The sequence below is a fragment of the Maylandia zebra genome, linkage group LG6 (assembly GCF_041146795.1).
Source record: "Maylandia zebra isolate NMK-2024a linkage group LG6, Mzebra_GT3a, whole genome shotgun sequence".
Lineage (NCBI taxonomy): Eukaryota > Metazoa > Chordata > Actinopteri > Cichliformes > Cichlidae > Maylandia > Maylandia zebra.
In genome coordinates, this window is record NC_135172.1 from 41,013,522 (window position 1) to 41,039,802 (window position 26,281).

The 26,281-nt window shown below is 38.9% G+C and overlaps 1 protein-coding gene across 5 annotated transcripts; it reads left to right on the top strand.

Moving 5' to 3' along the window:
• The first annotated feature begins 2,546 nt into the window (after positions 1-2,546).
• On the top strand, positions 2,547-24,233 carry pecam1b (platelet and endothelial cell adhesion molecule 1b). 5 transcript variants are annotated; one of them, XM_004538771.6, is made up of 16 exons: positions 2,547-2,713; positions 2,812-2,847; positions 7,627-7,923; positions 8,820-9,101; positions 9,181-9,456; positions 9,966-10,238; positions 11,797-12,075; positions 12,737-13,012; positions 14,428-14,538; positions 14,652-14,682; positions 15,618-15,697; positions 17,591-17,644; positions 18,635-18,724; positions 19,419-19,475; positions 21,267-21,289; positions 23,094-24,233. In XM_004538771.6, exons 1-16 carry the CDS (start codon positions 2,671-2,673, stop codon positions 23,193-23,195), a joined length of 2,310 nt encoding a protein of 769 aa, XP_004538828.3. In that variant the 5' UTR covers positions 2,547-2,670; the 3' UTR covers positions 23,196-24,233. The 5 variants fall into 5 exon arrangements, with proteins under 5 accessions (XP_004538828.3, XP_012774890.3, XP_004538829.3 ...); XM_012919436.5 differs by lacking the exons at positions 14,652-14,682; positions 15,618-15,697; XM_004538772.4 differs by lacking the exons at positions 17,591-17,644; positions 18,635-18,724; positions 19,419-19,475; positions 21,267-21,289; positions 23,094-24,233 and adding an exon at positions 16,135-16,718 and having other exon boundaries at positions 2,548-2,713.
• Positions 24,234-26,281: the final 2,048 nt, after the last annotated feature.

Sequence of the window (26,281 nt, forward strand, 5' to 3'; positions counted from 1 at the left end):
ACTGAAGTTCAGTCTCATTTTAAGTCTTATTGAACACAACATGGTGTTCATTTTATTTTGTTGCTATGGGCCAAACGTCTTGCTCATCACATCCGTCACACCGAGATGGATGTTTAGTCTCTTTTCTATACAATTGTATTTAAATAGCGCCAAATCACAACAACAGTTGGCTCAATATGCTTTTTATTGTTAAAAAAAATTGTAACAAAAATGCAGAGAAAACACCAACAATCAGGTGACCCCCCCTATGAGCAAGACCTGTGGCGACAGTGGCAACGAAAAACTCCCTTTTAACAGGAAGAAACCTCTGGATCAGGGAGGAGCCATCTGCTGTGACTGGTTGGGGGTGATGGGAGGAACCTTTGAAATTTCAAAAAGCTCCATGGGCACTCAAGATCCTTTAAGAAAAGTCCCTGATGGACTTTTGGCTCCCAGCTAACCTCTCGTTACCCACAACATCCTGTTAGCTGCTTTTAGCAAATTCAGCAGCTGAATCAGAGAGTTCAAAATCACCCAAATGCTACAGCTGCTGGAAAAACACTGGATGGAATTAATCGTCCTGTCCTACTTTACTGGGTTTGGTCGTTCGTGTGTGATTGAGTGTGATGGCATGATCTGTTAGGACCACAAAGTGTACGTTTTTATAAAGATGAATTCTACAATTAAAGCAAAAGTTAATTAATTTGATGTATTTAAAAATAAATGCAGTAAATCCCAAATAATTTTATTATACAGAGCAGTTAAGAGCATTATAAGCCCATGAATAAAACTTTCAAATTAAAAAGGGAACTATGAAAAGATCAGTCAACTTGGGCATAAATTACATAATGTTTTAATTAATAAAAATCCAATTTCATACTCTATTTAGAAAAAATGAATTTTCAAATAAATAATTCAGGATAACATTAAATAAGGATGAATTTTTAATAATCATTTACACCCCGCCCTTCTTTCTCTTGTTTCGTAGTCTGTTTATTCAAAGTTTCATTAATTATTTGTAAATGAATTTAGACCCATTACTGCATAATTTAATTGTGCAGATAGATATAAGTCTAAAAATACCATGTTTTGTGGTGATGGTAACAATAACAGCTGTGTCTTTAATAAAATGATTAAAGCGTGCCTGTAAAGTTTCATTCTGTTTTAATGTCATTTCTAGTGACGTGCTTGTTTATAGTTTAAAAAGACTGAATATTTCCAGCTGCAGGTTCAGCTCCAAACTGAAAAATGTTCCAACAATATAAAACAGGTTTTCTTAAAGGCACATACTCATAGAAGTTGGCATTTCTTTAGTTAGATGATAGAAAAGCACCATGAAATCTGACCGTTCCCATTTCAACTAACCAGAGAACTGCTGCAGTAAAAGCATGTGGTAGGTTACTGCAGATAAGTAGGTTTGAGGCCTGTGGTTATTTCACAGCTGCATTTTCTTTTTGTTCTTTATAGTATGTTTTATCATCACTGTGTTGTCTATAACTTTAACTCATTATAGTAATAGTTTTTTAACCCTGAAAATGAAGACAAATCCTTCACTTTGCAAGTCTGGACCGACCTCACTACAGTGGGTGACCTCATCAAATCAAGATTCACTGAGGAAATCCTCCTGATGTTGGCTCAGAAGAGACACGTGAGTGAGCTGGACCCGTTCAGACGTTTTTGTGTCAAGTCCCTCCAGACGTCACTCGAATGCCTCTGGAATCATTTAGTCTTTGTTTACGGGTGGGGTCTGTCCAGGGACGAGGCTGATGTGGTTCCTTAACAGAAGAAGAAACAATGTTTTTCGGAAGTTTTTAATTCTTGAAAACGTATTTTAATTTTGGATAATTTCTTCAATATTAATTTGCCAGTTTTTTTTTCTCTAAATATTAAACGCTCCCATGGTTCAGTTTGACCTTACTATTGTTTTTATAGCGTTTTATTTACCTGAGAACTTAATTCACCTTTATAGCTAATTGTCCATATGATTTCCAACTTTGGAAAGCACTTTACAGTTTTATGTAATTTTAAATAAGCTAATAGTAAACTAAAATTAAACACAGGTATATTTTTAGGTCTTTTACTTCAATTATAATCTGTTCATTTAGAATTGAATACTTTGTGGTTGATTTTGCTCTGGAATTATTTTACCACATCACAGACCAAACAAAGTAGTGGGAATATTTCCATCTCCATGTGTCCTGTAAGAGCTGTGCTCAGATTTATGTCAGGGAAAACTGTTTTCAGCAGCTGAGCCAAGCATCTTCCCATCAGGAAACGGCTTCTCTATGCAAAGAATGTTGTACTCGTCTTCTTCTCCCTACCTGCATGGCCAGGTCAGAGGTCAAAGGCCTCACTTCTGCACCCCATGCTATTCAGCATTATTGTGGCTACTATTTCACACACAGAGACACAGAGGAGGCCATAGGAGAACATTCCACAACAGCAAAGGCCGGGGCGGTTTGAACATCCTGAGGAAACAACACTCACTTCCTGTCAAATTAAGCCAAGCCGATGACTGCTTGGTGTGATAACCGTCGTCACTGCCTTACCAATGAGCGGCTGAGCTAAAGCACCACGTTAATGTCCCGCTCCCGCCTCCCAGATCCTGACCAGCCACACGACCACACCAGCAGCCAGCTTTGTCACAAGCTTGTTAACCTCCAGGACAGCCAGCAGCGTTCCTAAGACAGCATGGGCCTCCCACAACGGCTCATCCTCACCCTCCTGTCCATCTGTGAGAATACTCACTTTTAATCTAGAAACTTTTTTATTTGAGGATACAGTTGATGATTGTCTCTAACTTTGTGGTTTAAATTCTTTATTTCTTCCAAGACCTATACTCAGCAACCGTGGTGAACACACAGCAAGGTGAGTACCATTTAAGCTAAATGAGAGATTTAAATCCATGCTTAGACTTGATCTGCAGGAAACACAAGAGCTGAACTTGCTCTCAGAAAGAGCCTGTTTTCATTGAGCTTATTGTTGACTTTCCATTTACTGGGTTGGCGTCAATCATCTATCTTCCACTAAGACTGTGGAAACAGTCTGAGTTGTTATCAGAGATTTCTGGTCTCTGCCATGGTGGAAAAGTTGTGACACAAAGCGTTGGGAACATGTTGGCGAGCGTTGTCACACACCTCCCTGTACTCTGAAGTTGGTTTGTGATGGAAGGCATGAGTCACTTTGGATCAGCTGTGCAGATTCACGTCTGACACAAGGCGTGTGTTATCAGCAGGTCCAAACTGGAAGTAAAACCCAGGTTTAAGTGGCTTTGTGGATGTGTTTGATGTATTTTTCTGAATCAGGTGTAGCTTTTGCAGTTGTTGGGCATTTTGGGTCATTTCTTAGGTGTGTTTGTGGAAATGTTCTGGGCAAAAAAGCTGAACCTCAAATCGCGCCTGATGAATCCATTGATGTGAGTGTTCGTGTGGTCGATAAGAACCACCTAGAGTGTGTAGATTCAAGTGTCTTATAGTGTTAAAGTCCTCAGTACGAGTAGAAACACACAAATAACCAGTTTTATTCGCTTCTTTCCAGATTGTGTCTGATGAAAGTGTTTTAACCTCCCAAGACCCGAACTCTTCCACCACATGCATTTTTAATTTCTCTTTGATATTTGGTCACATTGGGACCCAATGAATGTAAAAACAAAGAATCACCAGATTTTTTTTTTTTTTTTTTTTACCCGATTTTTGTTCCTAAGAAAAATGAGAGTCACGTATGAGGATATTCGTTTTAAATTTTGATGAAACAGAGGCAGCATAATATCCTCGTGAGTGGATATCAGGCCCGCGTAGAGCAAAATTTAGTAATTTGGTCTGGAGAACCCAAAATGTGATGTCCACATATGTGGACGCCAGGTCCTAGGAGGTTAAAGATCAGGAGAGGTAAATAATTTAACAAGACAATAGCCAAGACACACTACACTCTTAAATGAATAGATAGATAAAGACATAAAAGGGTTTTTTTTTTATTTAAAGTACATTTTTAGCAAATTTCACACACAGCTGGGTGTACAGGCGAGACACATTGTAGGAAATAAATACATACAGTACTAATAAATACATAATACACAATAAACACAATAATAAATACATCTTATAATGTGCAGTTTTTTTAAATACATCTCAGTCTTTTCATCTCCAGATTTACATGTACATAGTATTTTGCACTTTCCAGTGAAAAAAGCTCATTTAGGAGCTTCTGGCTGTGTGTATCTGTTTTCCTACACACAAAGGGAGAAAAACTGTTTTTACATCATTTTGGATTTTATGTCTTTTATTGTTTCTGCAATGATAATTTCGCCTCAATATTCACAAAGCCATTCAGTCCATTTTCAAATGTACTGCTTGCCATACGGCACATTATGTTTTTATGTTTTATACAAAATAAATCAGCTAAAGGGTTCATTTTTTTTGCTCTCCTCTTCTAATATTTTTCAGTACTCATATTTAAATACTTTGATTACTCAATTATTCTTTTATCCTTTTACTCATGTTGTCCTGCGCCCAAAAGCCATATAACTTAGAAACTGTGATTCTTAAAAGTGTGGTATGTATTGTCAACATGTAGAAAGTACCATATACAGATTTAAAATATCATGTCACATTTGACCTCTGACCTCTCTTTTAAAGGCAATAGACTGATCTTTAGGTCAAAGTGATAATAATGCTATACAGAGAGATTATTTGTATTGACAACATATACGATATATGGGGATTCTAAATATAATATTATATTTAAATTATATTTATATTCTAAATATCGCCTCTTATCCTCAGCTGGACCTGATTCCTCCTCTTTAAGGTCAAATAACCTTTCATTAAAAGTCCTTTATCTTTAAAACTTTGCTTAAAATGTTGTTGCCTTTGTTTCCATTGGCAACATTTAGGAAATGATACCGGTGTTTTAAATATCACATTATAGTTTGGATCCAATTATGTCACATTTGATCTCAGATCTCCCACCTGCCTTTCTTTGAAGCTGACCCCAAAATGTGTTATATCTTCATTTTAGGTTCTTCCTTCCCACTGTTTGAACAGGTACGACATCATAGAAGCGAAAACTGTTGTTTTAAACCAGACTATTTAAATAAAACTGAATTAAAATTTTTAGATATTTTGTGGATTAAAACATACAGTATTTCTTTATTTTCTATGTAGTAAAATATAAGAAAAATTAGTACTGCAGGATGTTATATCCAACTCAACATGTCAGTATTGTGACTCACTATCTGTATGGAGCACCAGCAGCAGATCTCTGCCCTGCATGCATGCTTTTTTCTCATCACCAGCTCTGCCAGTCCTGTTGAATGATGCTGGGCATGCTCCAGATTCATCACACCCTGAAATGGTGAAAGGTCCCCCGAGTAGCTGTTTGTCTAACAAAGTGCTTTTCCTGCCTTCTCAGGGTTTGTTTACTTCCTCTAAACAACACACTCTGAGTCACAGCAGCAGCCTGTTGTCTCTAATACTTGACCATATGGTGATCTAGTGGGGAGACTTCAACATACCTGTGCAGATGCTTTTTGTTTCTCATTACCTGCAGAAAAAAACCACAGTTGTTAATTTAAAAGTCTTTTCCTCTCTGGTTGCAGATGAGACTAGGATGCAAAGTGTTGTCCCTAAAGATTTGCGAACATGAACACCTGTGTCCTGAGAATGACTCATTAGTTTTTACCTGTGAAACATAACTGAGTCATGGCTTTGGGACTAACTCCGGTGATTATCAAAGCTTTCCCATGCTGCTGTGTAAACGATGGCAGATGTAATTAAACCAGAAAAAAGGGGGTGAGAATTAAAAAGCATCACTAAAAGAAAACTGATTACACACACAAAACTAAACAAAACAAAGAAAATGAGTGTTTCACAAGGACAGAAATAAAGGAGCAAATACAAAAATGCACACGTATGATCCTGTAGTGTTTACAAAGTGATTCTTATCAGTTTTGTGAGTAAAAAATGGGGGAGGAGGAGTCACCTACCTTTGTTTTTTCACCCAAGAATTTTACACTCATACAATATGAATTGTTTTTTTTTACATTGTCTCTTGTATGAGTCTCACATCCAGCCAGGACATAGCTACCAGTATGATGGCATTCCACAGAAAAACATCAGCTTCCTGAGCACGAAACTCGATACTGTGACAGCTGTTAAAGATGTTTTTGTTGTAGTTGTTGAAAATATATCAGCAAAATGACCTCCAGGGAGTGCCATTTTAAATAGGAAGTGATTGAACTGTGACTCAGAAGCTGGACAAAGAGGCTTAAAGGTTTGTCATTCTTGTTTGTAAAATTTAAAGCAAATGAAACCAGAAGCAGAGTTTGATTTTTTTGCAGCTCATCCCGGACGAGCCCCCAACCTGTCACTGCTCGGTTCTTAGGCTGTGGCATGAAAGTAAAGGACGCAGTGATGAACGGTGAACTTGTGAATCATGATAGATTAAATCAACCAAGAAGACAAATAGACTCATTTCCTTTTTCTTCCCTGGAACAAGTGGACTAAATGTTCTGGCTACCTCAGCCAAGTGTTGCCATGGTGCCTTCAGGGACACCTAAGTATAATCGTAACCCTGATGAAGGCCATTAGCTGAAATACATGTGCTACAAATGTTTCTGGAGCTTCACCCTCCACCTGAATTGTTTCAGTTTAATATGAACCCATTTGTGAGAAATCAAGCACCTACTGCACAGAAGCCCTGGGGAGAGGATTGTTTTTCCTCATAAGAGACAGCCAACCATTTTCTTCATCATTAGTCAGTTGTGTTGTGATTAAAATGTGACATGTTACTAACACAGACCTGTCATTATTCCCCCAAAGTCAATGTTAATTTATCTGTTATATAAGGAGGAATCCTGAGTTGATATTGTTCATATCAATGCTAATTCAGGATTTTCAAAATATTTTCAAAGAACGATAAATTCTGGACCTTTTACTGTTTCTTCTATATGATCATAATTGCTGTTTATTAGCTGTACTTCTCTCATTTTTGCAAAAATGGCAAAGCAAGCTGAGTATCTTTGGTTAAAGCTTAATATTTCTCCTTAACAGCTCCTGTAAATTTCAGCTCCTTTTAGAAAAAATTGCTCCTTTTCTAAAAAACAAATACATAATCAAACGTTTTGTTTTCACGGGGAGTTCTAAACACTAACAATCTCTCACTCCTGAGTCAAAACAAACATAACAGCATATAACTGTGTAACGCAAAGCAAGAAATCCACCAAGCATATCTATACTATGATGTGCTCGGGATAGATACATTGAGGAAAAACATAAATATTGTAAAACTAAATAGTAGTGAACTGTAACATAAGGTTCTTCATAAAGTAATATGTAGAATTTACTTTCAAATTAAATTAAAGTCAATTCAATTCAGAGTTATTTATAGTAGAACAAACTGTCTGAAGCCTGAGTTTTGGCTCATACTCTAAGCTCATTATCTGGAACTCTGGTGTATAATATGAGCTTACATCACAATATATATGTGACAGAAAATAAGAAGAGTGGACTGCACTGTACACTTCAACATGGCTGAACTCTCAAAGGAGTAAAATTAATATAAAAATGGTTTGAGGTTAAAAGTTTAAGGCTGAGGATATATGGTCGGATAAATGAGTTCTAACTGATTTTGTTAAATCTCATTTCATAGAATTCAAAATTCAAAGTGTCGAGCTAATCATTGAGCCCAGGAACGATGTGACTGCGGGGACCAATGTGACTCTGAGATGCCATGCCACAGTGAGCACGAGTACTGGCAAGGGGCTGATTCGTGAGTACACCATATTGAAGAATGACAAGATAGTGTACACCAAGACCATTGGCTCCTCTGAGGACTTCGTGTACCAGCTGCACAATGCCAGAGTCTTCAGCACAGGCTTGTATCAGTGCAAGCTAGACATCCAAGGCGACACCAAGTTGAGCAAAGCGCAAAGACTCAACGTACAAGGTGGGTTTGTTTTCATGCAAAGCTGCAGTATTATCAGATTATGATAGAGTTTTTGAATTCATGAGGATGTACTTATGAATTTATGAAAGAAAAATTAGTTTTTACACATTTTGCATTTTCTTTCTGTTTTATGACACATGACTGACATGCTTGCAATATTCTCCCTACACACTGGTCAGCTGTGGGAAGTTCACATCAAGCTCAGAACTATGCGCCAACAGCCCTGACATCATCTTAAATTATATATATGTGCTTTTAGTGTGGAGAGCAGAAGCCTGAAGCCGCAGTTATTGGGGACCTATTGGTCATTGTTTACAAGAAATGTGATGTCCATTTATGCTGGTACTTAAAGCTTTAAAAACTGACCCACTCGTGCCTTTCCATCTGGTGGACCGTACCAGCAGTCCTGCACAACAGCTTACAATAATTGTCAGGTGCAGAACAGTCCAAAAGCACAAGTTATGACATTGTTAGTGACATCACTGCTGGGGTAATTCTGTCCAGTTCTGACATCTCTGTTATATTATTGGTCACAATACAGCAAAAGTATCTCCATAAAGAGACTAACCTCAAATTTGACACCGGAGAAGTTACCTAATCAGTACACCCACCAAGGGAAAGCACCCAAAATCTTGGAGAAGAAATCCTCAAAATTGGCCAGACTGAGGTGGAAGAATTCTCTTAACAGGTAGAGATCTCCAGCAGAATCGCAGCCAGGGACGGGCAGCCATCTGCTGCGATTGGCTGGAAAAGAGAAGAAAGGAGAGCAGAGAGAGAAAAGCACAAAACAAGATCAGATTATGATCAAAAATCTTTTTAACCTTCGTGTGACACTGTGGATGTGTTTGAATGCAATACCAAGTACATGTGGGAGATCTGTCTGTTTATGTTTCCAGGACTCTCGCAGCCAGTTCTCCATCTTAATACGAACGTTGTTAATGAAGGGGAGGAGGTACAAGCCACCTGTATAGCTCCGGGTGAAATAGGGTCCTTCATCTTCTTCTTCTTCGATAATGATGAACAGATAAGCAGGGTGGAAGGACTCTCCAACCAAGCAAAGACCACTTTCAGGTTAAGCGGTGCTGACATCCACAAAATTCACTGCTCCTACAAGATCCGCACAGCAGAGGACACCTTCCCTTCAACAAAAAGCAACAACGTCACTGTTTCAGTCAAAGGTCAGTAGCATTTTGAAACTGTGCTGCTTTTTGAAAGCACTGGTCTCACCTCAGTGCTTCATTTATTTTGTCTCCACAGAGCTTTCTATTACACCAGAACTGAAGATTTTCCCTGACTCCACAATCTATGAAGGAGACCACCTCAACATCTCGTGTAGTGCAAAAAATGTTCACTCTAGCTCTGAAGGTTACAAGCTATTCCTGAGCCAGGGCACCAAGCTTCTCAGGACTGGCAACTCTACAATAAACCACAACATGGTTGCAGTACCAAAGGCCTCTGAAGCGCTTACATTTGACTGCAGAGTGGTAGTGAGAAATGTGGAGAAATACTCTGAGAAGAAGATTTCAGTGGTTGGTAAGTGGACACAGGAAAGATGACCTCTGTAAACAGTTATCTGAAGCTTATTTTTTGGATGGCTGTAGGACCACTGGTTCATGGACTCAATATTTTGAATAATAAAGTATACTTTATTGATCTGCATTTAACCCATTCACTCAGTGAATGAGTAATTCATTCATTCACTGAGTGTGCTTGTATTACCGTCCCTACACACTGCTCCCTGCAGTACCTTACTCAGGGGTACCTCAGGGTAGAGTTTCAAACCCCCCACCATCCGATCATGGGGCCACCACCTTACCTACTGAGCTATCCCCACCCCCTAATGAAGCCCTAATGTTAGTGCTTTGGCTGTGCAATTAATGCAACTTTGTAGCCATTTGCTATTTCAGTAATAATAATATGCACTTTAGCACACTAATGGTCTTTTAAAATAGTTTAAGCATTTTTTGTGTTACTGCATTAATGTTTGCACAAATGTATCCATCTAGACGCTGACTTGGTGTGTTTTGTAAACCTATCCACAGAGCTCTTCTCAGTGCCCAGTCTCACCATGTCTCCCACTGAAGTCTTTCAAGGGCAAATTATGACATTGACCTGCAACAGTGATCGTTTTGCCTCTCAAAGAATCAACAGGGAGGATTTGGAGTACACTCTTTATCCATCTAAAAACTTACCAAGCTCTGGTAAACCTGGAGTATTTAATGTGAAGGCCCTGCAGAATGATTTCAACTACACCTGCTCAGCTGAAGCCAAAGGCATCAAGAAAGATAGCAAAACCCTGATGATTCGTCCTAAAGGTGAGTTTTCTTTATCTCTGTTTGGGTCCAGGGTATAGTGCACACTGATGCCCTTCTGGTCCTTCAGTGCATAAATGTGTCAATAAATAGCTTCATCTCTAAATGCACTGATGTGTCCATGTGGCACAGGCAGTATAGCAGGTTGTCCCTCGTCTTCAAGTAGCTTTGCGTGATGTGTGCAGAGACAATGTGTGAGTCCTGGTAAATGTGGTCTAATGGTTCATCAGACTAAATTGTTATGTCAGTGCAGTCAAGTCCATTTTACATACAAGTCATGATAGGACTCCTTCTACATTGGTGCTGGCCCAGCTCTTGTATTACAGTTATCAGTTATCACCTGAATTAAGAGAAATCAAATTTCAGTAAAAAAACAAAACAAAAGCTACTAGCTGCTTAAATAAATGAACAAATAAAAATAATAAAGTGCATCGCCAATTTAATAGACTACGCTTATTCCCATGGCATCAGATACTTTTGTCAAATCGCTGCCTGACACTCGTAGTTTAGACAGATCAGTTACTCCTAAATCATCACTTAAGGACAATGTTAAGGACCATTTAAATGCACAGAGAAAGCCTTGTTTTTCCAATGTGTGAGGTACTAAACCAAGCCTTTTGTTAAACCTAATGCCTGAACCTAAGTAAGTTCTCAACATAAAACTCCCGAACAGGACATGAGCTGCGTTCTCCAAGCTGGCAAACCTGTGACTCGCCACCATCACCCAGGAGAACTGTTTTCTCTGTTTTCACATTACTCCATCAAGGCAATAATGCCAAAGGATAATAATGGAATAATAATAATGGTAACACTGGAAACTAGAACCAAGAATCTTGGCTATGAAACCTGACTTGAAAATAAAATATAAAATATACTTCAGGGGGAAAAAAATCTGAGAAATCTGAAATGTAGAAATTGTCAGGAAACGTTTGCTGTGTATCATTTAAAAAAAAAGTTTACTGTGATTGATTGTAATCCAGCTGTTTGTCTTCAGCTAACCATGGCAGTTAGTGGAGGCGGCTGGCTCACGATTTTGTATTTATTTCACTGTGAATAACCGGATGCATCAAAATCTCCTTATTTTGCTGTTTTTACAAATTTAACCACACTGACAGTAACTAAAATTCAATTTAGATTTTAAGCAATAAAAACTACCAGTGTGTAAATCGGCAAACCCATTCTGAGACATGAAAATGAACCGAAAACAGTCATTTAAAAATATTGTTTTATTGCAGTCATAGCTCTTAATAAAAGCTGATAAAAAAAATTCTTCCTTTCTTAGTATTATTACAACATCGTCGTATCCAGTTTGATAGCTGGAGTTGGGCCCAGTTATCAAACAGGCTGCTAGTCCAACAAAGGGCTAACACAAAAACACAAACAACCATTCAGGTTCACAAAATTAAAAATCACCTTTTAATCAGCAAGGAGACTTTCATTAAATTGTGAATAATTTATGTTTCTACACTATGACACAAATAGCCACTATTTAAGCCTTCAGCAGCAACTTTTGTTTTACTTTTTCAGTTCATAAAGTCTGTGCTCTGTTTCTCCTCTGTAGTTCATGTCTCTGCTCTAAAGATTTCAATTGAGGACAAGGTGATCCTGAAAAAGAGCTTCACCATCTTGTGTCAGTCGAATGGCAGCCTGCCGATAAACTACACCCTGTTTAAGGATAACGTCCAAGTGGGCACAAAAGTCATCCGAGAGCAAAATCGACAAGCTGTCTTTATGGATGTCATCAATGAGCCTGGTGAAAGACAGTACAGGTGTGAGGCGAAGAATAGTCTCCATTCCAACAAAACTGGCTCCAGTCAACACCTCAGCGTGAATGTCATCGGTAAATATTTAAGCCTAACTGATTTTTTTTGTTCGTTTCTTTACATTTTTTTTAAATAAAAGATGAGAGATGAGAATATATGTAGAACATTTGGGATAAAGGGTGGAAACCAACAGAAAGAGCTAGCCTGGCTCTGTCTTTAAAGGGAATTTTGTCCTCTGTAAAATATCACTTTGACCACCAGGTGGCAGTGTTTTAAAAGTGGGCACATTAAGATGTTTTTGGATTCATTCGATTTTTAACTTTGAACGTTTATCGTTAATTCCACCTCTATTTTCTCGAGAAGCTTTGCTCGGGGTGACATTGTAAATAAGAACTTATTGTTAATGATTTGTCTGGTTAATTGAAGCTCGCATTTACTCACTGCAACACCTTTTGGCATTAAGCGGTATAACATGAAAGGACCACCCAACCCTAACTCTATTGTGTGTGTATTTGAAGAGATAGTGTGTATCTCTTCAAATCAGTACACACACAGTTTGAACTTGCATCCTGTTCAAACTTTTAGTTACATTTACAACAAGAAACGGTGTCCTTCCTGTTTAATCTGCACAAAAACCACTGTAAACACTGTAAGCTTAAGTTCTTGTTTTAAAGCCAAAGTAAAACTTTACAATGCTGCCTAATCTCACCTCTTTGCTTCCATGTTTTGTTCTCCCAGTGCCTTTGAGCCAAATGACTCTGGCCGTCATCCCTTCTTCACTAAAAATCTCAGAGGGAGAAGAACTCAATTTCATATGTAGTGTTAATGGCACAGGTCCAGTCACCTTTAAGTGGTACCGAACCGGCAGTGTAGTACCGTTGCAAACCAACACCACCACAGAGACCTACTCAAACTTGGAGATAAAACCAGTCTCCAAAAATGACAGTGACGAGTACTACTGTGAGGCTTCCAACGGCGCCAACAAGGTCAGAAGTGAGAACGTAAATGTACAAGGTGAGACTGAGCTCAGCAGGCATCACCCTGCTCTTATTGGTCGTACAGTATTTTATTTCAATGTCAGAAACAGCCCCAAACCACGACCTTTTCTTCAGTCTAACCAAGTCTTCAGTCCTGCAGGAAATTTATTTTGCATTGCAATACCACAAGTAGCCAGTAGGACAGAAAGGCAGCTAAGGTGGATGGATTCACTATGACTTTAGCCAGTTAGTTTAGCACATGTTCTGTCCCAGACAGTGTTGGGGAGTAACGGAATACATGTACCGGCGTTACATATTTAAAATACAAAATATGAGTAACTTTATTTACCATTTAAAAGGTGGTATTCAGAATACAGTTACTTTGTTGAAATAAAGGGATTACACGGCGGTCTTTTCCTGTTTCATATGTTAGGCTGTCTCCTCTCTATTTTTGGTAATTCCACGCCGGTGGAAACAAAACACGCAATAACAGAGTGCCTGAGTCCAATCTCGGGGCCCATGTCACCTCTACTTGCGGCCCGTATAATGATGTAATGAAATATTTTCTTAAATTATTGCTCAAACAATTATTTAATATGAAGGCAATAGGCAGAGTGTTACAGGCATAGCCCTAAAGAATGTAGCCTCATGGGCAGTGCAGTCCAGTTGTAAGTGAGTTATCAAGACTTAACTGTACACTGTGTTCGTGTTTTCCTCCGAAACAATAAGTTCTGTTGGAGCAGCTTTTCTTCGCCTCTCTCTGTCTCTCGCTAGCAAAGTTGACCCAGACAACAAAGTAAAGCTAGTTTTTGGTTACGAGCCCGACATGGAACATGAAGCATTAGCCAGAGGTCCCTTTACTGTGGTTCGGAGCCGCCGACCTGATTTATATATGCGCGGAATAGTTTTCTACACGGGATCGCTGCAAAAAGTGCAGCCTTACCTAATGTCCACCTACTGTTACACATCTATATTAAGATTTCAAGATCTAGTTGGTATTGGTAAAAGTAATAAATCACACAGCAATAGTACATTAATGTAGATGTAAAAAGCTTGATAATATATTAAGTAATCCAAAGTATTCAGAATACGCTACTCTCATTGAGTAATGTAACTGAATACATTATAAAAAACATTTTGGGGCATGTATTCTGAATTTTGACTTGATGATAGTAAAAGCTGACAAAGATGTCTCCAGATCTGCAGATGGATATTTCAGACTGCACACACTGACTGTCCTGCAAACGCACATTTCCATCTCCTGTAATGCTTAGAAAGAGGAACGGTTTAAACATGGAAGGTTTCCAAACAAACAAACAAAAACAATGATCATTGTATTCATCTACCTTTAACCCCATCTTAGTACCTTCTTCTCCTTCATAAGCTGCTGTTTTTTCCCTTTTATGTTCTTTTGTGTTACTGACTTCACCTCCCATCTGTGTCTCTCTACAGTATTCATGGCACCGTGGAAAAAAGGGTTGATTGTCGTGGCCTGTCTGCTGCTGCTGCTGCTGTTAGTTCTGCTCTTGGTGGCGAGCATGCTGAACATCAAATCTAAGAGAGGTAGAGAGACTTACAATCCTCCAGCAACTCAGGCCTCTGTTGTCTATGTATGACAACCAACCGTCCTTCGCCTTTTTCCCTCTGCTCCCCTCACTTGTCCTCTCTTATTGTAGATAGAAGAGAAGCAGCTGCTGAACTGTCGGTGTGAGTTATCATGAATACTTGCTTCCTCTGAATGTCACAGATATTGCAGATGTTAGTTTTATTCGCTCATGGCTCGGGTCCTGTAGTAGTGTTTGGTGTCTCTAAAGAACTATACTGGTTGTTGTGCATATTAGTGTGGTTAAAATAACAAAAAGATCATGTGTTACAAAGTTTAAAGGAGATCTTTTGTTTGTCTGAAGCAAGCTTCTTCAACTCCTCCTTCTTAAATTCAACCGTCTTCTGATTGGCTGCTCCTCGAAAATAGAAGATTTAAACAGCAGGTGGGTGTGGCTTCTGTGCTCACACCCACAGCATTGAATCTGAAAATTACCTGGACAGAGACTGACCTTACTATTTGAAAATCTGGCTATGTTTCACATGAACATCAATAATGATATTGATGAGGATAATGAGGAAGAGTGTAATAGATCGCCTTTAATGTCCAAGAATATCCTTATCTCTGAATAGTACCCTACCTACATCGGCTGTAATAAGCCATCATACAAACATCTAATACAGCACGTGCTTTATTATTCTGGTCTATGTTTAAAAGAAATCACAAATACACTAACTGTTAATTAAAAAACACCAATACTATAAACCCTGGTAGAAAATGAATGAAACTACGAGCTTAAACAATCACAGCACATATCCTGCGCTTTGTTTTGGGTTTTTGTTTTAGCCAGTTTTCCAAAAAGTCAATTTTTTTCAATTACTCTTATTAAATCTGCTTATTCAGGCATGGTTGATTTTTATAAAGAAAACGTGTGCAGGCAAGAAGCAGGCTGTAAGCTAGAGAACAAATGACCACAACATGCAGAACCACCTCTATAGTTTTGTTTTTATGTATGTTGCTATGGTGATTAGTGGAATTTGTTTGATTTCTTTTTGAATTCACTGCTGCCTGAGCTAACTTTATTTTCACCATTTCTCAGAAAGCCTTCGAGCCCTAAATCAGATGACCCTTTAACAGTGAATCTAACCCACGACACAGATGTTTATAATGCAGCCACAGGTAGATTGGTTTTACTTTTCTCCTGTGTGTCACTAACTGGCCTCATTAGTCATTATGCTACCATCCAATAATCCTTCCCCTCACTCGCACAATCGTAGCCTGCAGCATGTAACCCACACCCCCCAATGATCCATGTTCTACTATGCATGCATGGCTCCTGCAAAGGAGACCTGGTTACCTTTTGTTTGTGGTACAGTCTGTGTTGCCCTTCTGTTCATGTTCACATGTTTGAGTGTGTTGTCTGTCTTTGCTGTCACTGTTTTTAGTATTTTAGTTGGAAATGTTTGTGTCTAAGCAGAGGCAGGAAATGTAGGATTTTGCTGCAGGAAGTAAACAGCCTTAGGTGCATGCTGGGTGATAGTGAAGTCACATGGCAGGGCACTGATTGTCACACTTGTTGCAAACTGCTCAGCGCGCCCGTTATCATCTTCTTCCAGACGCAGTGTCTTTCTTTGATGGCAAGGAGGGGAGAGTGACCAATGGGACGCGACATAGCGTGGCGTCGGTACCTGCTGACATCAGCAACAGGAGCAGCTACAGTATCCCAGCCACAGTGTAGAGATGCCCCAGCAGTGGGCGGAGGGACATTGATGCAATGTTTACTTACTCTGAAGGAAAAGGAAGTTCACAGAAAGACATTTCAGGATGAATACGAGCAAAAGTAATCCTGTTAATAATGCTAATTTTTTAGGACATTATAGACAGATATTTTCTCACTACAAAGGAGGCTAAAAAACTACACTCACTGCTCCCTCTCCCCTCCTCCTGCCACCTAAATGGCCTCTGAATTTATACCAAACATTATCGTGTCTGGCTGTTTGTTTCTTTGCTCACTGTGTCTGTCTGCAGTTGCACGACTACAACTCTACTTTGCTCTACTTGTCTCAAATGCATTTTTAAAATCGGGCTGATTTGTAAATACGCTTTATTATACTCACAGGAAACGTGTGTATATACTTTTGGTTGATCCCTTTTCTGACTGGAAGAGAGACTTGTAGAATAAATATAATGGTTTAATTTAGAGGTGTGTTGGTGCCCTTTATTCGTTATACTTCTTTTTTCCTGCTCATCTGAGGATACATTTGTGTAAAAATGTCCAAGAATAATATTTATTATTATCATACATGCATAGTGTTTGGTTATCCTATACCCAAGGCAAAAAAAAAAATCAACATTAATATCTGAGAAAGAATGTGTGCAACAGAGACTTCCTTGAAAAACTGAAACAATGGAGTCTGCAAGAGACTTCCTATGTTGGAGCAGAGCACGCTCACGGGGATCGTTGCTGATAAAAACCAGTGTTGGTGAGGAGGGTTGGAGCTTATTTTGTTTCAGCCCAGGCAAGTTTGAATGAGTGCAGTAGGTGGAGGAAATTAATCACACAAGCTTTGGTTTACCAACTGGGAAGTTGTTTTTGCTTTTCAGCCGCTGCTGAATTAACAACCTATTGTTTACGAAGCAGTAAAAGATTTCTGTGTGCTCCAGATGAGAATCTAAAATCTGCTGCTTTTGTTACGGTTTCAATCTCCCCCGGTGGGCCGAGCTGAGGGAGTGTGCCGCCAAAAGTTTATCTCATTATCTCTTCTGACCATGTGAAAACATGAAGGGAGATTTGGGGAAATGCATTTATTCTCATTCTTGACAAGACTTAGATGGGGAGGCTGGTAACTCTGTGTGTGAGGCTACCAGCCGCACACCCAACAGCAACAAGGAGATCAAAAAGTAATGAACCACACCTGTGGTTATGTAATGTAAGCGTTTACTACTAGTTACCTATTAAGGTATGTTTTTTTATTCTTACTGGTGCACATTTTTTGTTACTTTAATTTTGGCGGATGACTAATAACCTGTAATCAATTAAGCAGTCAATCAATCTGCCTGTCTGCTTTACAGTGAAGGTGGACAGAGCTGAAGTCAGCGTGTGGAGTAAACGGAAACCTGAAACAGGTGAGATGAGATACGAACATCATCACTGTTTAATGCTCTGACATGATTTCATTTAAAATGAGTTAAATTTAGAGAGAAAGTTCCCACCTGACCCCCTCAGAAACAGCTTATTCTTTTTTAAAATAACTTCAGCAAATTTAATGAGCTGTCCTGGATTTACCCTTTTTGTCTCACTTTATGACAGCTGTCCATTATGAAGTTTATAAAAAATACTGATTGTGACACATGGTGTGAAAATGATTTGGTTGCAGCTCTAAACAGAGCTTACATCTGTTTTTCAGCCCTGAACATTTTATGTGGATATCCCACATTCTTCTGAAGCTATGAGGCCTGAAACAATAACACGAATTAAAAAAATAAAAATCCAAATTTAAACCCACACCATTATACTTTGCATGGTTTCTCCAAAGCAGGGGTCTCGAACTCCAGGCCTGTCCTGCAGGTTTTAGATCGTGCCCTGGGTCAACACACCTGGATCAAATAATTAGTTCATTACCAGGCCTCTGGAGAACTTCAAGACATGTTGAGGAGGTAATTTAGCCATTTGAATCAGCTGTTTTGGATCAAGGACACATGTAAACCCTACAGGACACCGGCCCTCGAGGCCTGGAGTTCGAGACCCCTGCTCTAAAGTGCAGAATTTATTCTAGAAAAAAAAGAAGAAGAAGGTCACGTGGTCAGATGATCCTTCTACTAAAAATGTACCTCTCAAAGGAATTTAAGCCTTACAAAGTAGGTTTTCCTGGTGTAGTTGGGAGTAGCTGGAATTGTGTAGCCATCCTCCAGATTTATACCACAGCTTTTTTCCAGCCTGGCTTCATAGTTATAGCATTGCAAGATGAAAGTGAAATAATTCAATTCAATTCAATTCAATTTTATTTATATAGCACCAAATCACAACAAAAGTCGCCTCAAGGCGCTTCATAGATACAGAGAAAAACCCAACAATCATATGAGTTCAGTGTGTTAAAGATTTTTTTATTGGTGCAGAAAGCGATGATGAGATCAGCGAGGTGTCCAACGAGCCTAACGTGGAGTACACGGAGGTGGTGCACGCCCGGTCAACAGATCCTGCCAGAGGTCAGCAGTGCACGAACACAGAAGGGAAATAATCCAGTATTTATTTTAAAAAATGAAACAACTGTGCGAGAAGACACATTAGGACACAGACTTAGGCATACAATACTTATAGAAACAAGGCCGGTCGTCAGGAATATTAGGAAGCTATTGTGTGCGATGTGAATGAAGAGGGAAAAGAGGGGTGAAATAAATACAATAACAAATAGAGAAAATAAGTAAATAATAAATAAATGGCTTAATATATAATAATATGCAGCTTTACACAAAATGTTTTTTAAACCTTTTGTTGGTCTGTCCTTGTTCCTTTCTTCGCAGTTTCCCCAAACCTCCTGAAAAAAGTCATTTTCACCGCTTTATGCACTTCCTTTATAGTTGATAAGAGCAACCAACGCGTACTAGGAGGGGTCTAATTACCCATAATTAATACATCTCCAGGTTGCTGTAAATGCAGAGATAACTGCTGGGATTTCCACAATCATTGCAGACCTTATAAACAGGAAGGGTTTAACTAAACGCCAGAGTGATTTCTGCTTCTTCTTCTTCCTCGTGGTCTTGTGCTCAAGGTCCCATCGGACCTGAGATGGCAGTTGGAGTGTGACATAACCTGCCTATTTATAGATCACAGAGACAGTATCTGCTAAAGTTTGTCTTTTGATGCTCAGGCAGACTAATGTGTTTCTTTTGACTTTAACAGTTCCACTGAGAAAAGGCACAGACACAGTTTACAGTGAGCTCCAAAACTCTCCAAATGGTGAGTTTGATCTTTGAAGCAGCTCTCGTTATTTATTTTTGTAATTATGATTTTACATTTTAACTTTAGATTTGTTTATATAACTACAAAGGGATTTATTTTTATTTTTTTACCAAACTTTTCGATTTGCTTCAGGTTTTGAAACTGTTTTAGCATCTTTCAGCTCATTGTTTTGGTTTCCTAACCAGCTCAGATAAGCTGCTTTTGAAAGTGAATATGGAAAACTGGAAAAACCTATTTCATTAAAAAAAAATTATGTTTAATTTGCCCCTATAATTATTTATAATTAAGTAGATGTTTATTCAAATTTGATGGATTTGTTCATTCTCAGATGAAAAACAGCAGAACCATCTGTCATGGAAAATGAGTTTTTGTCACTTCAGTTTTTTGTTAGAAAGGACTCTCGCTGTGAGACAGTCGATGTATTCTTAATAAAATGAAAAGGCATTTTATCCCACTAATATGTGTTTTTCTCTAAATGTTATCAGGCAGTAGGCTAAAATTTGAACAGCAATTTATTTATTTTTTATTTTCACCATCTCACCATCCACAGATGAACCTCTCTCACACTGCTTAACTTAATCTGTGAGAAACTATTCAGAAAGTTAGTTTCACAATGGTGCTGCTCAGCAGTCTGATGTCTTCCTTAAGAGTTTGTGATATGGAGGGCTAAAACTGCCAACATCAAATAAATAATAGGTACATAAAGAATAATAAGCACATACTAAAGAATGATATGCCAGAATATCCACCGTAAATAATAATTAATGTAAGAGTTAATTAATTTGAGATATTTACAATATTTTAGTTGCCTTTAAAAAATGGAGCCATCAAAAAATTTTAAACATTTAAATTAGGCCTGTGCTGTATTATGAATAATATGTTCACTGTTTTATTGTTGCTCTCAGACTCTACTGACACAAACAATAATTTTACTCTTCAGCCGATATCAGTTGACAGTCTGCTCTTTCTTTGTTCTGCTTCCTTTTGTTGTTAGGGTTTTCCACAAAATTTGGGGAAAATACAAAAAATTGTTACAAATACACAAAAATGTGAATAAATATATGTGGAAATTGTGGGATAAATAAATCCAGACATTCATTAAACATACATACAAATTAAAAACGAAAAATATCAGTATTGTAAAGACCTGCAGTTCTGGTCCTCTGTAGTATGGAAACCTCCCAATGAAAGCCAGTGTTGTTCTGAGTCTATATAATTAGGCTTTGGTTATCAGCCTATTGATTGTTTAATCATATAAGCTTATTATCTGGTTGTGCTGCTTCTGAGTGACAAATAATGAGATAATGCAGCTTTAAAACCTGCAGTCTGATTTTATCAGAGACACTTCAGATCTAACCAAATATCATTTGAAGATTAAAAACTTCCATTACTCATAGAAAGACAGCTTACCCCTTCCAGCTACACAACCATGACCATATCCTGTTACTACTGGCAGGGACTGCCTGTTATTAGAACAGCAGCCAGACGCTGCATGTCTCTATCAAGAAGTCCATCGGAGTCCTAATGTTTCCTGTCCAGCACTGATAAAAGACGATGAGAGAAGAATCTTTAAAAGAGAGAATGTGGTAGATATCGATTTGGATGACTGAGACTGAACTTATAGGCTGAAACAAAGGCTTTTGCAGAGGAAGAACGAATGAGTCAGCAAGGTCACCCAGGTCAACATAACTGCCAAATGACTAATGAATGACGCTGAGGTCAGCCAGTGACTGAGCAGTGTACACACCCAACCAATGCACATTTAACCACTGATACTATTTCCTGCAGGTGCTGCTGATCCCCCCGACTATGTGAGTAATTATCTGCACAGTCACACTCGTCTTCAGACGTCTTTGGTGGGATTGTTGGCAAGAGAGCACATGTTTCACTTTTTATTACTGCCTGTGACCTGTTTATACGCCCTTATATTAAGTATACAAATACATGACATCCACCCATCCATTGATTCTCTTCCTCTTATCCTTATCAAGGTTGTGATAGGCTGGAGCATGTCCCAGTTATCATAGCAAGACAAATACAAGACATGTAACAGTAATCTCGTGTTTTTTTTAGTGTTTTCAAAAGCAGAGTCCATGTTTAATTTGATAACAGGAGTTCCTTCAGTCTTGTACATCACGTCATTTCCAGAAACATCCATTGTGTTTACTGTACTTTATACGCTCAGGAATATAAAAACATAGAAGTTTCTGGCACCTGCTTCCAAGGTGCACAGATGAGATGATGAAGTCTGGAGACTTGTCATGTGTATGAGCTGAGGTGTTTTAGCTTGTCGCCTTCACCAGAATCATCACGAGGCAAAATCATTTTAAATAGATTTGCTATGTCATACATGGATCTGCCACTGAGTCTGGGTGGCCTTTGGGAGCCTTTGGAAGCAGACCTATCAACTTCAAGTGGTGCAAAACTTCAACAGCACGCTTCAGTTGCACTTCAACGATTTACGGAACAAAATGGTGCCACCCAGGTTTTCTATTGGACCCCTTTCCATGGCCTGAAGCCACATGACTGCTGTAGATGCCCAGCCCATCCTTAGATATGGCAGAGGACGTATATGACTTGTTCTTTTCTATTTTTATGACGGCCCTGAAGCACTTCAGTCAAACAATTAAATACTTCTATAAAAGTGCTGCTGGAGTTTTAACCTCTTCACTTCCTCAGTATCACACACGGATTAATGCATCCGTAATCTTCTTAAGATTGCATCTAAATTTGATGAGGTATTATGAGTTATAAATGCATTGAATGTATTCACTTCACTTGTTACATTCAAGTGTTAAAAGCCTCAGTATTGCACACTGAGTGTATGAGTTCATGATAATGGCGGGTACAGCTCGTCAGTTGAATCATGCATAAGCACCTGTGGAGTGATGATTAGTACTGGTGCTGTATATTTTTATGCATTAATGAATGATTCATGCTTTTATCTTCTTCTGGAAGTGACACAAGATGAGAAGCAGTATAAGTTTATCTTCATTTTATTGCACACTTGTATTTTTCTGCCAGTGGGTAAAATAGTCACCACAGTTTTATATAGTAACTCATGTAATGTATCCTTCTGCTCTCGGTGACCCTCTGCAGGCCGATAATCCAGAGAGAGGGAAACGGCTGTCAAAGTTTCCAGACGAGAACAAAAGCATTTGGGCCGGGGCTTCCTTCCCTATCAGGCAGTCAGATCAGGCGCTGCGGTCCAGTCAAATTACCTTCAATCCCATCTCAGCCAACATACTGTCTCCCACTGAGCTCTAAACATACCACTGATGGCCGCGCTATTTGTCCTTAAATGGTGCTCAAGGCGGTTAAACTGGGGAATTTGAAGAATAAACTGAGGATGTGACATCACTGTCTAAAAGTGGCTAATTTCTCATTGTTGTGTGTTCTGGATAGCAGATTTGGTTTGCTCAGGTCAGAATATTTGGTAGACAATTTGCAGTTTTTGCTTTTGGTATCTGTTATGATGCATAAAATCCACATAAGCATAAAACATAAAATCAGATTTGAAAGTATCATATCTTATTTGCAGCCACGATCAAATACTGCTTTGTGTTGTGTATTTAATAATCAGAATCTTTATTGTCTTTGCTTGTGTGTCTGCAGGGTTCGGTAGAATACGCTGAGCTCAACCGTGAACAATTTGAGATTAGTCAGTACGATCCACAGGTCCACAGCTACCAGGACCTCCCTGAGCCGGTGGACTAATAAGATCACAGCTGTCTCTCCAGTCTTCTCGTACTGCTGTGCTGTTTTTGTTGAGCTTTTTTTTTTGTTTTTTAATGAGCATGCATGAGTATGACATTTGTTATCAGAAATATGTCTCTCTGTCACATACAAAGATACCAATGCGATGTAAAGGGAGTTCAGGTAAAATGAGGTTAACTCTAAACGAAAAAGAAACACACAAATGTTCAAAAAAATGCATCGCAGTTATGTGTACAGATGCTACTTTTTTTGTTGTTCCCTCCTTTTTCTTATTTTACTTTTTCATTTTCAAAAATGAGAAAGTGGAATTTAAAACCAAAGATTTAAGTTGTTCATATTAAAAAACAAACAAACCCACATTACAGTTTTGGCACTGTGTAACAACTGTCATTATGGAACTGCACCGCTAGGGGGTGTCTTTACACTATTGTGGTAGCAGGGGAGACCCTTACACTGGACTGTCTGCAGCCAGTGCAGAAGAGCATGCTGCTCTCTTCTCACCTGATATCAGAAAGACCTTGTAACGGGCGGGTGCAGACATCTACCTGACCCCGGGACATGTATGGCCGGATTGTCTAGAGCCGTGGAGAACTTTCCACTATCGACTTCTTACTGTTAATGCCAAATAAAAGCCCGGTGTCCTACCTGCCTGACTGGACTTCAATGCTACACTCCCACTGGGCCTGCTAGCTGCTCCTCCCTCACCACACATGTTACTCTTACATGTACAGTTTCAGTTCTTAAAAATTCATGCATGCATAATCATTAAAAGCAATGTATATATCCTTTTAAATTTTTCCTGTTTTTTGACTTAATCATTTTTAATTTCATGTTGATTTGTAATTTCCCACCATCAAAAAAATATATATTTTCAAAACAGCATCCTCCATATTCTTTATTTTAAAGGTATGTTTTATATAAATATCCCTACCTTCTTACCTATCTTGAAATCTCGGCATTTAGCCGTGGTTCAGGAGGTAGAGCGGGTCGCCTGCTAATGAACTTGTCTGTGGTTTGATCTCTGGTTTCTTTTGCATGTCAGAGCATCCTCGGGCATGACCCCTAGTTTGCCCTGATACATCGACTGAAGTGTGTGTGAATGTTAGGTTAGGGGAGGAAATGGTTGTATGAACACGGTGGATAAATGTCACCTTCAGGGGCATCAACATTTCACTGGCGCCGAATGTAACGATGATGTTTAAGAATGATATTAATATAATATTAATAATAACATGTGTTAAATAAAAGTTTAATTGATCTTTTATACAGCTTTGTACACTTGTGGATTCAGACTCCACCTTCCTGTACAGTATTTTTATTGTTTATCTCATTTGCCAAAATGAGTAAAGCCCCTGCTGCCAGCTACTACAGTTGTGACTTTACATTATGATACAAACAAATGGGTGTCAAATATGTGAAAAAGCCCAGTTAAAGGGTTCTGGTCCAACATGTTTAGCTTCAGTGTGTTTGGCATTTATTCTCTGAAGCTCTAATAGAGTAAAAAAAATACCCATTTTTATTATGATTCAAATAAAATATTCACAAAGTGGTGCAATCGCCTCAGTTTGAGTGTGTTGTATGAAATCAAGCCTAACAGCTCTAATCATTGTTTTCTCAAATAAGTAATTTCCACTAGAGTTCGCCATTGCACCAGTGGGGTGAGTCTTTCTTTTCTTTACAGTTTGTTGGTACTTGGTTCCACCTTGTGGCAGTGAGTTACAGTGAAAACCAGAAGCATGACTGTAGTTCGATCTGTGGGGGCAGAGATGGTCCTAGCCCCTTTGGTGCCCTGGGCGAACACTCCCTCTGGTGCCACACACACACACACACACACACACACACACACACACACACACACACACACACACACACACACACACACACACATATTAAGGGTTGTAGATGAACATATTTTATAATGAAAACTGTTGTAGGAACTATACTGAATTTAACCAGATAAACATTATATATACAGTATCTCACAAAAGTGAGAACACCCCTCACATTTTTTAAAATATTTTGTTATATCTTTTCATGGGACAATTGAAGATATGACACTTTGATACAATGTAAAGTAGTCAGTGTACAGCTTGTACAACATTGTAAATTTGCTGTCCCCTCTAAATAACTCAACACGGAGCCATTATTGCCTAAATCGCTGGCAACAAAAGTGAGTACACTCCTAAGTGTAAATGTCTATAAAGTTCGCTGACCCGTAATGAGTCACCATGTTAGTTTCTTACTGACAGCTCCAGAACTAAGTACAAACAGCACTAAACATTTGACTCAAAGATAGAGGAATGCGAGGAACAAAAAAGTGCACTAGTTTATTTGTAGTTTCAGCATTTCACAGATTTAACAAAGAAGGTCAACAAACAACTCAGGTACGGGTAGAGGAAGGCAGCACTTGCGTTTGGAGCAGATTTCTTGGCAGATGAGAACATTCATGCTGATGGACATCATCCAAATGACTTCTAGGTTAACAGAAAATGCTAATCAAAGCTAATATCAGAATAAACATGGGCCAAGTTAGCAACTGTTAAAAGAATAAAATCCACACCACTTCTGATATCATCTAGATGCCACAAAAGATGTCTCCAGGCACTGCTCCCTTTACGTTGCCCACGCGCTCAGTTGCGCACGGCTGACACAGTCTCCACGCACAGAAAATCTGCACTGAATCGACAATAAAATGAACACATAACAATTCATTCTGTACTATTTTGCAGTGCGAGTCAGTGAGTGACGGGTGACTGGCTGCTCCAGCCAAGGATGCGATTCGCATACGTATGTACGCAGCTAATCAAAGTCATTGACGGGCTATGACAGCATCTTACCGCGGTAAAGTGAGCAGTCATTTGTGAGCCGCGGTCAAGCCAGCCGCCTCCTATCCGCAGCATAAATTTCCTTGCGCTTTTACACCAGTCTTTACGGTAGCGCCTTTTCGCTTTGTATAAAAATTCATTAAAAATCATCCTGAGTAGTTGATGTCCAACTTTCAACACATCCCTTCTCTGGGACACCTACTGTACCTGTGTGCCAAGTTTCATCCAGATTTACTGTAGAATTTGTCAGAAATTAAAGGA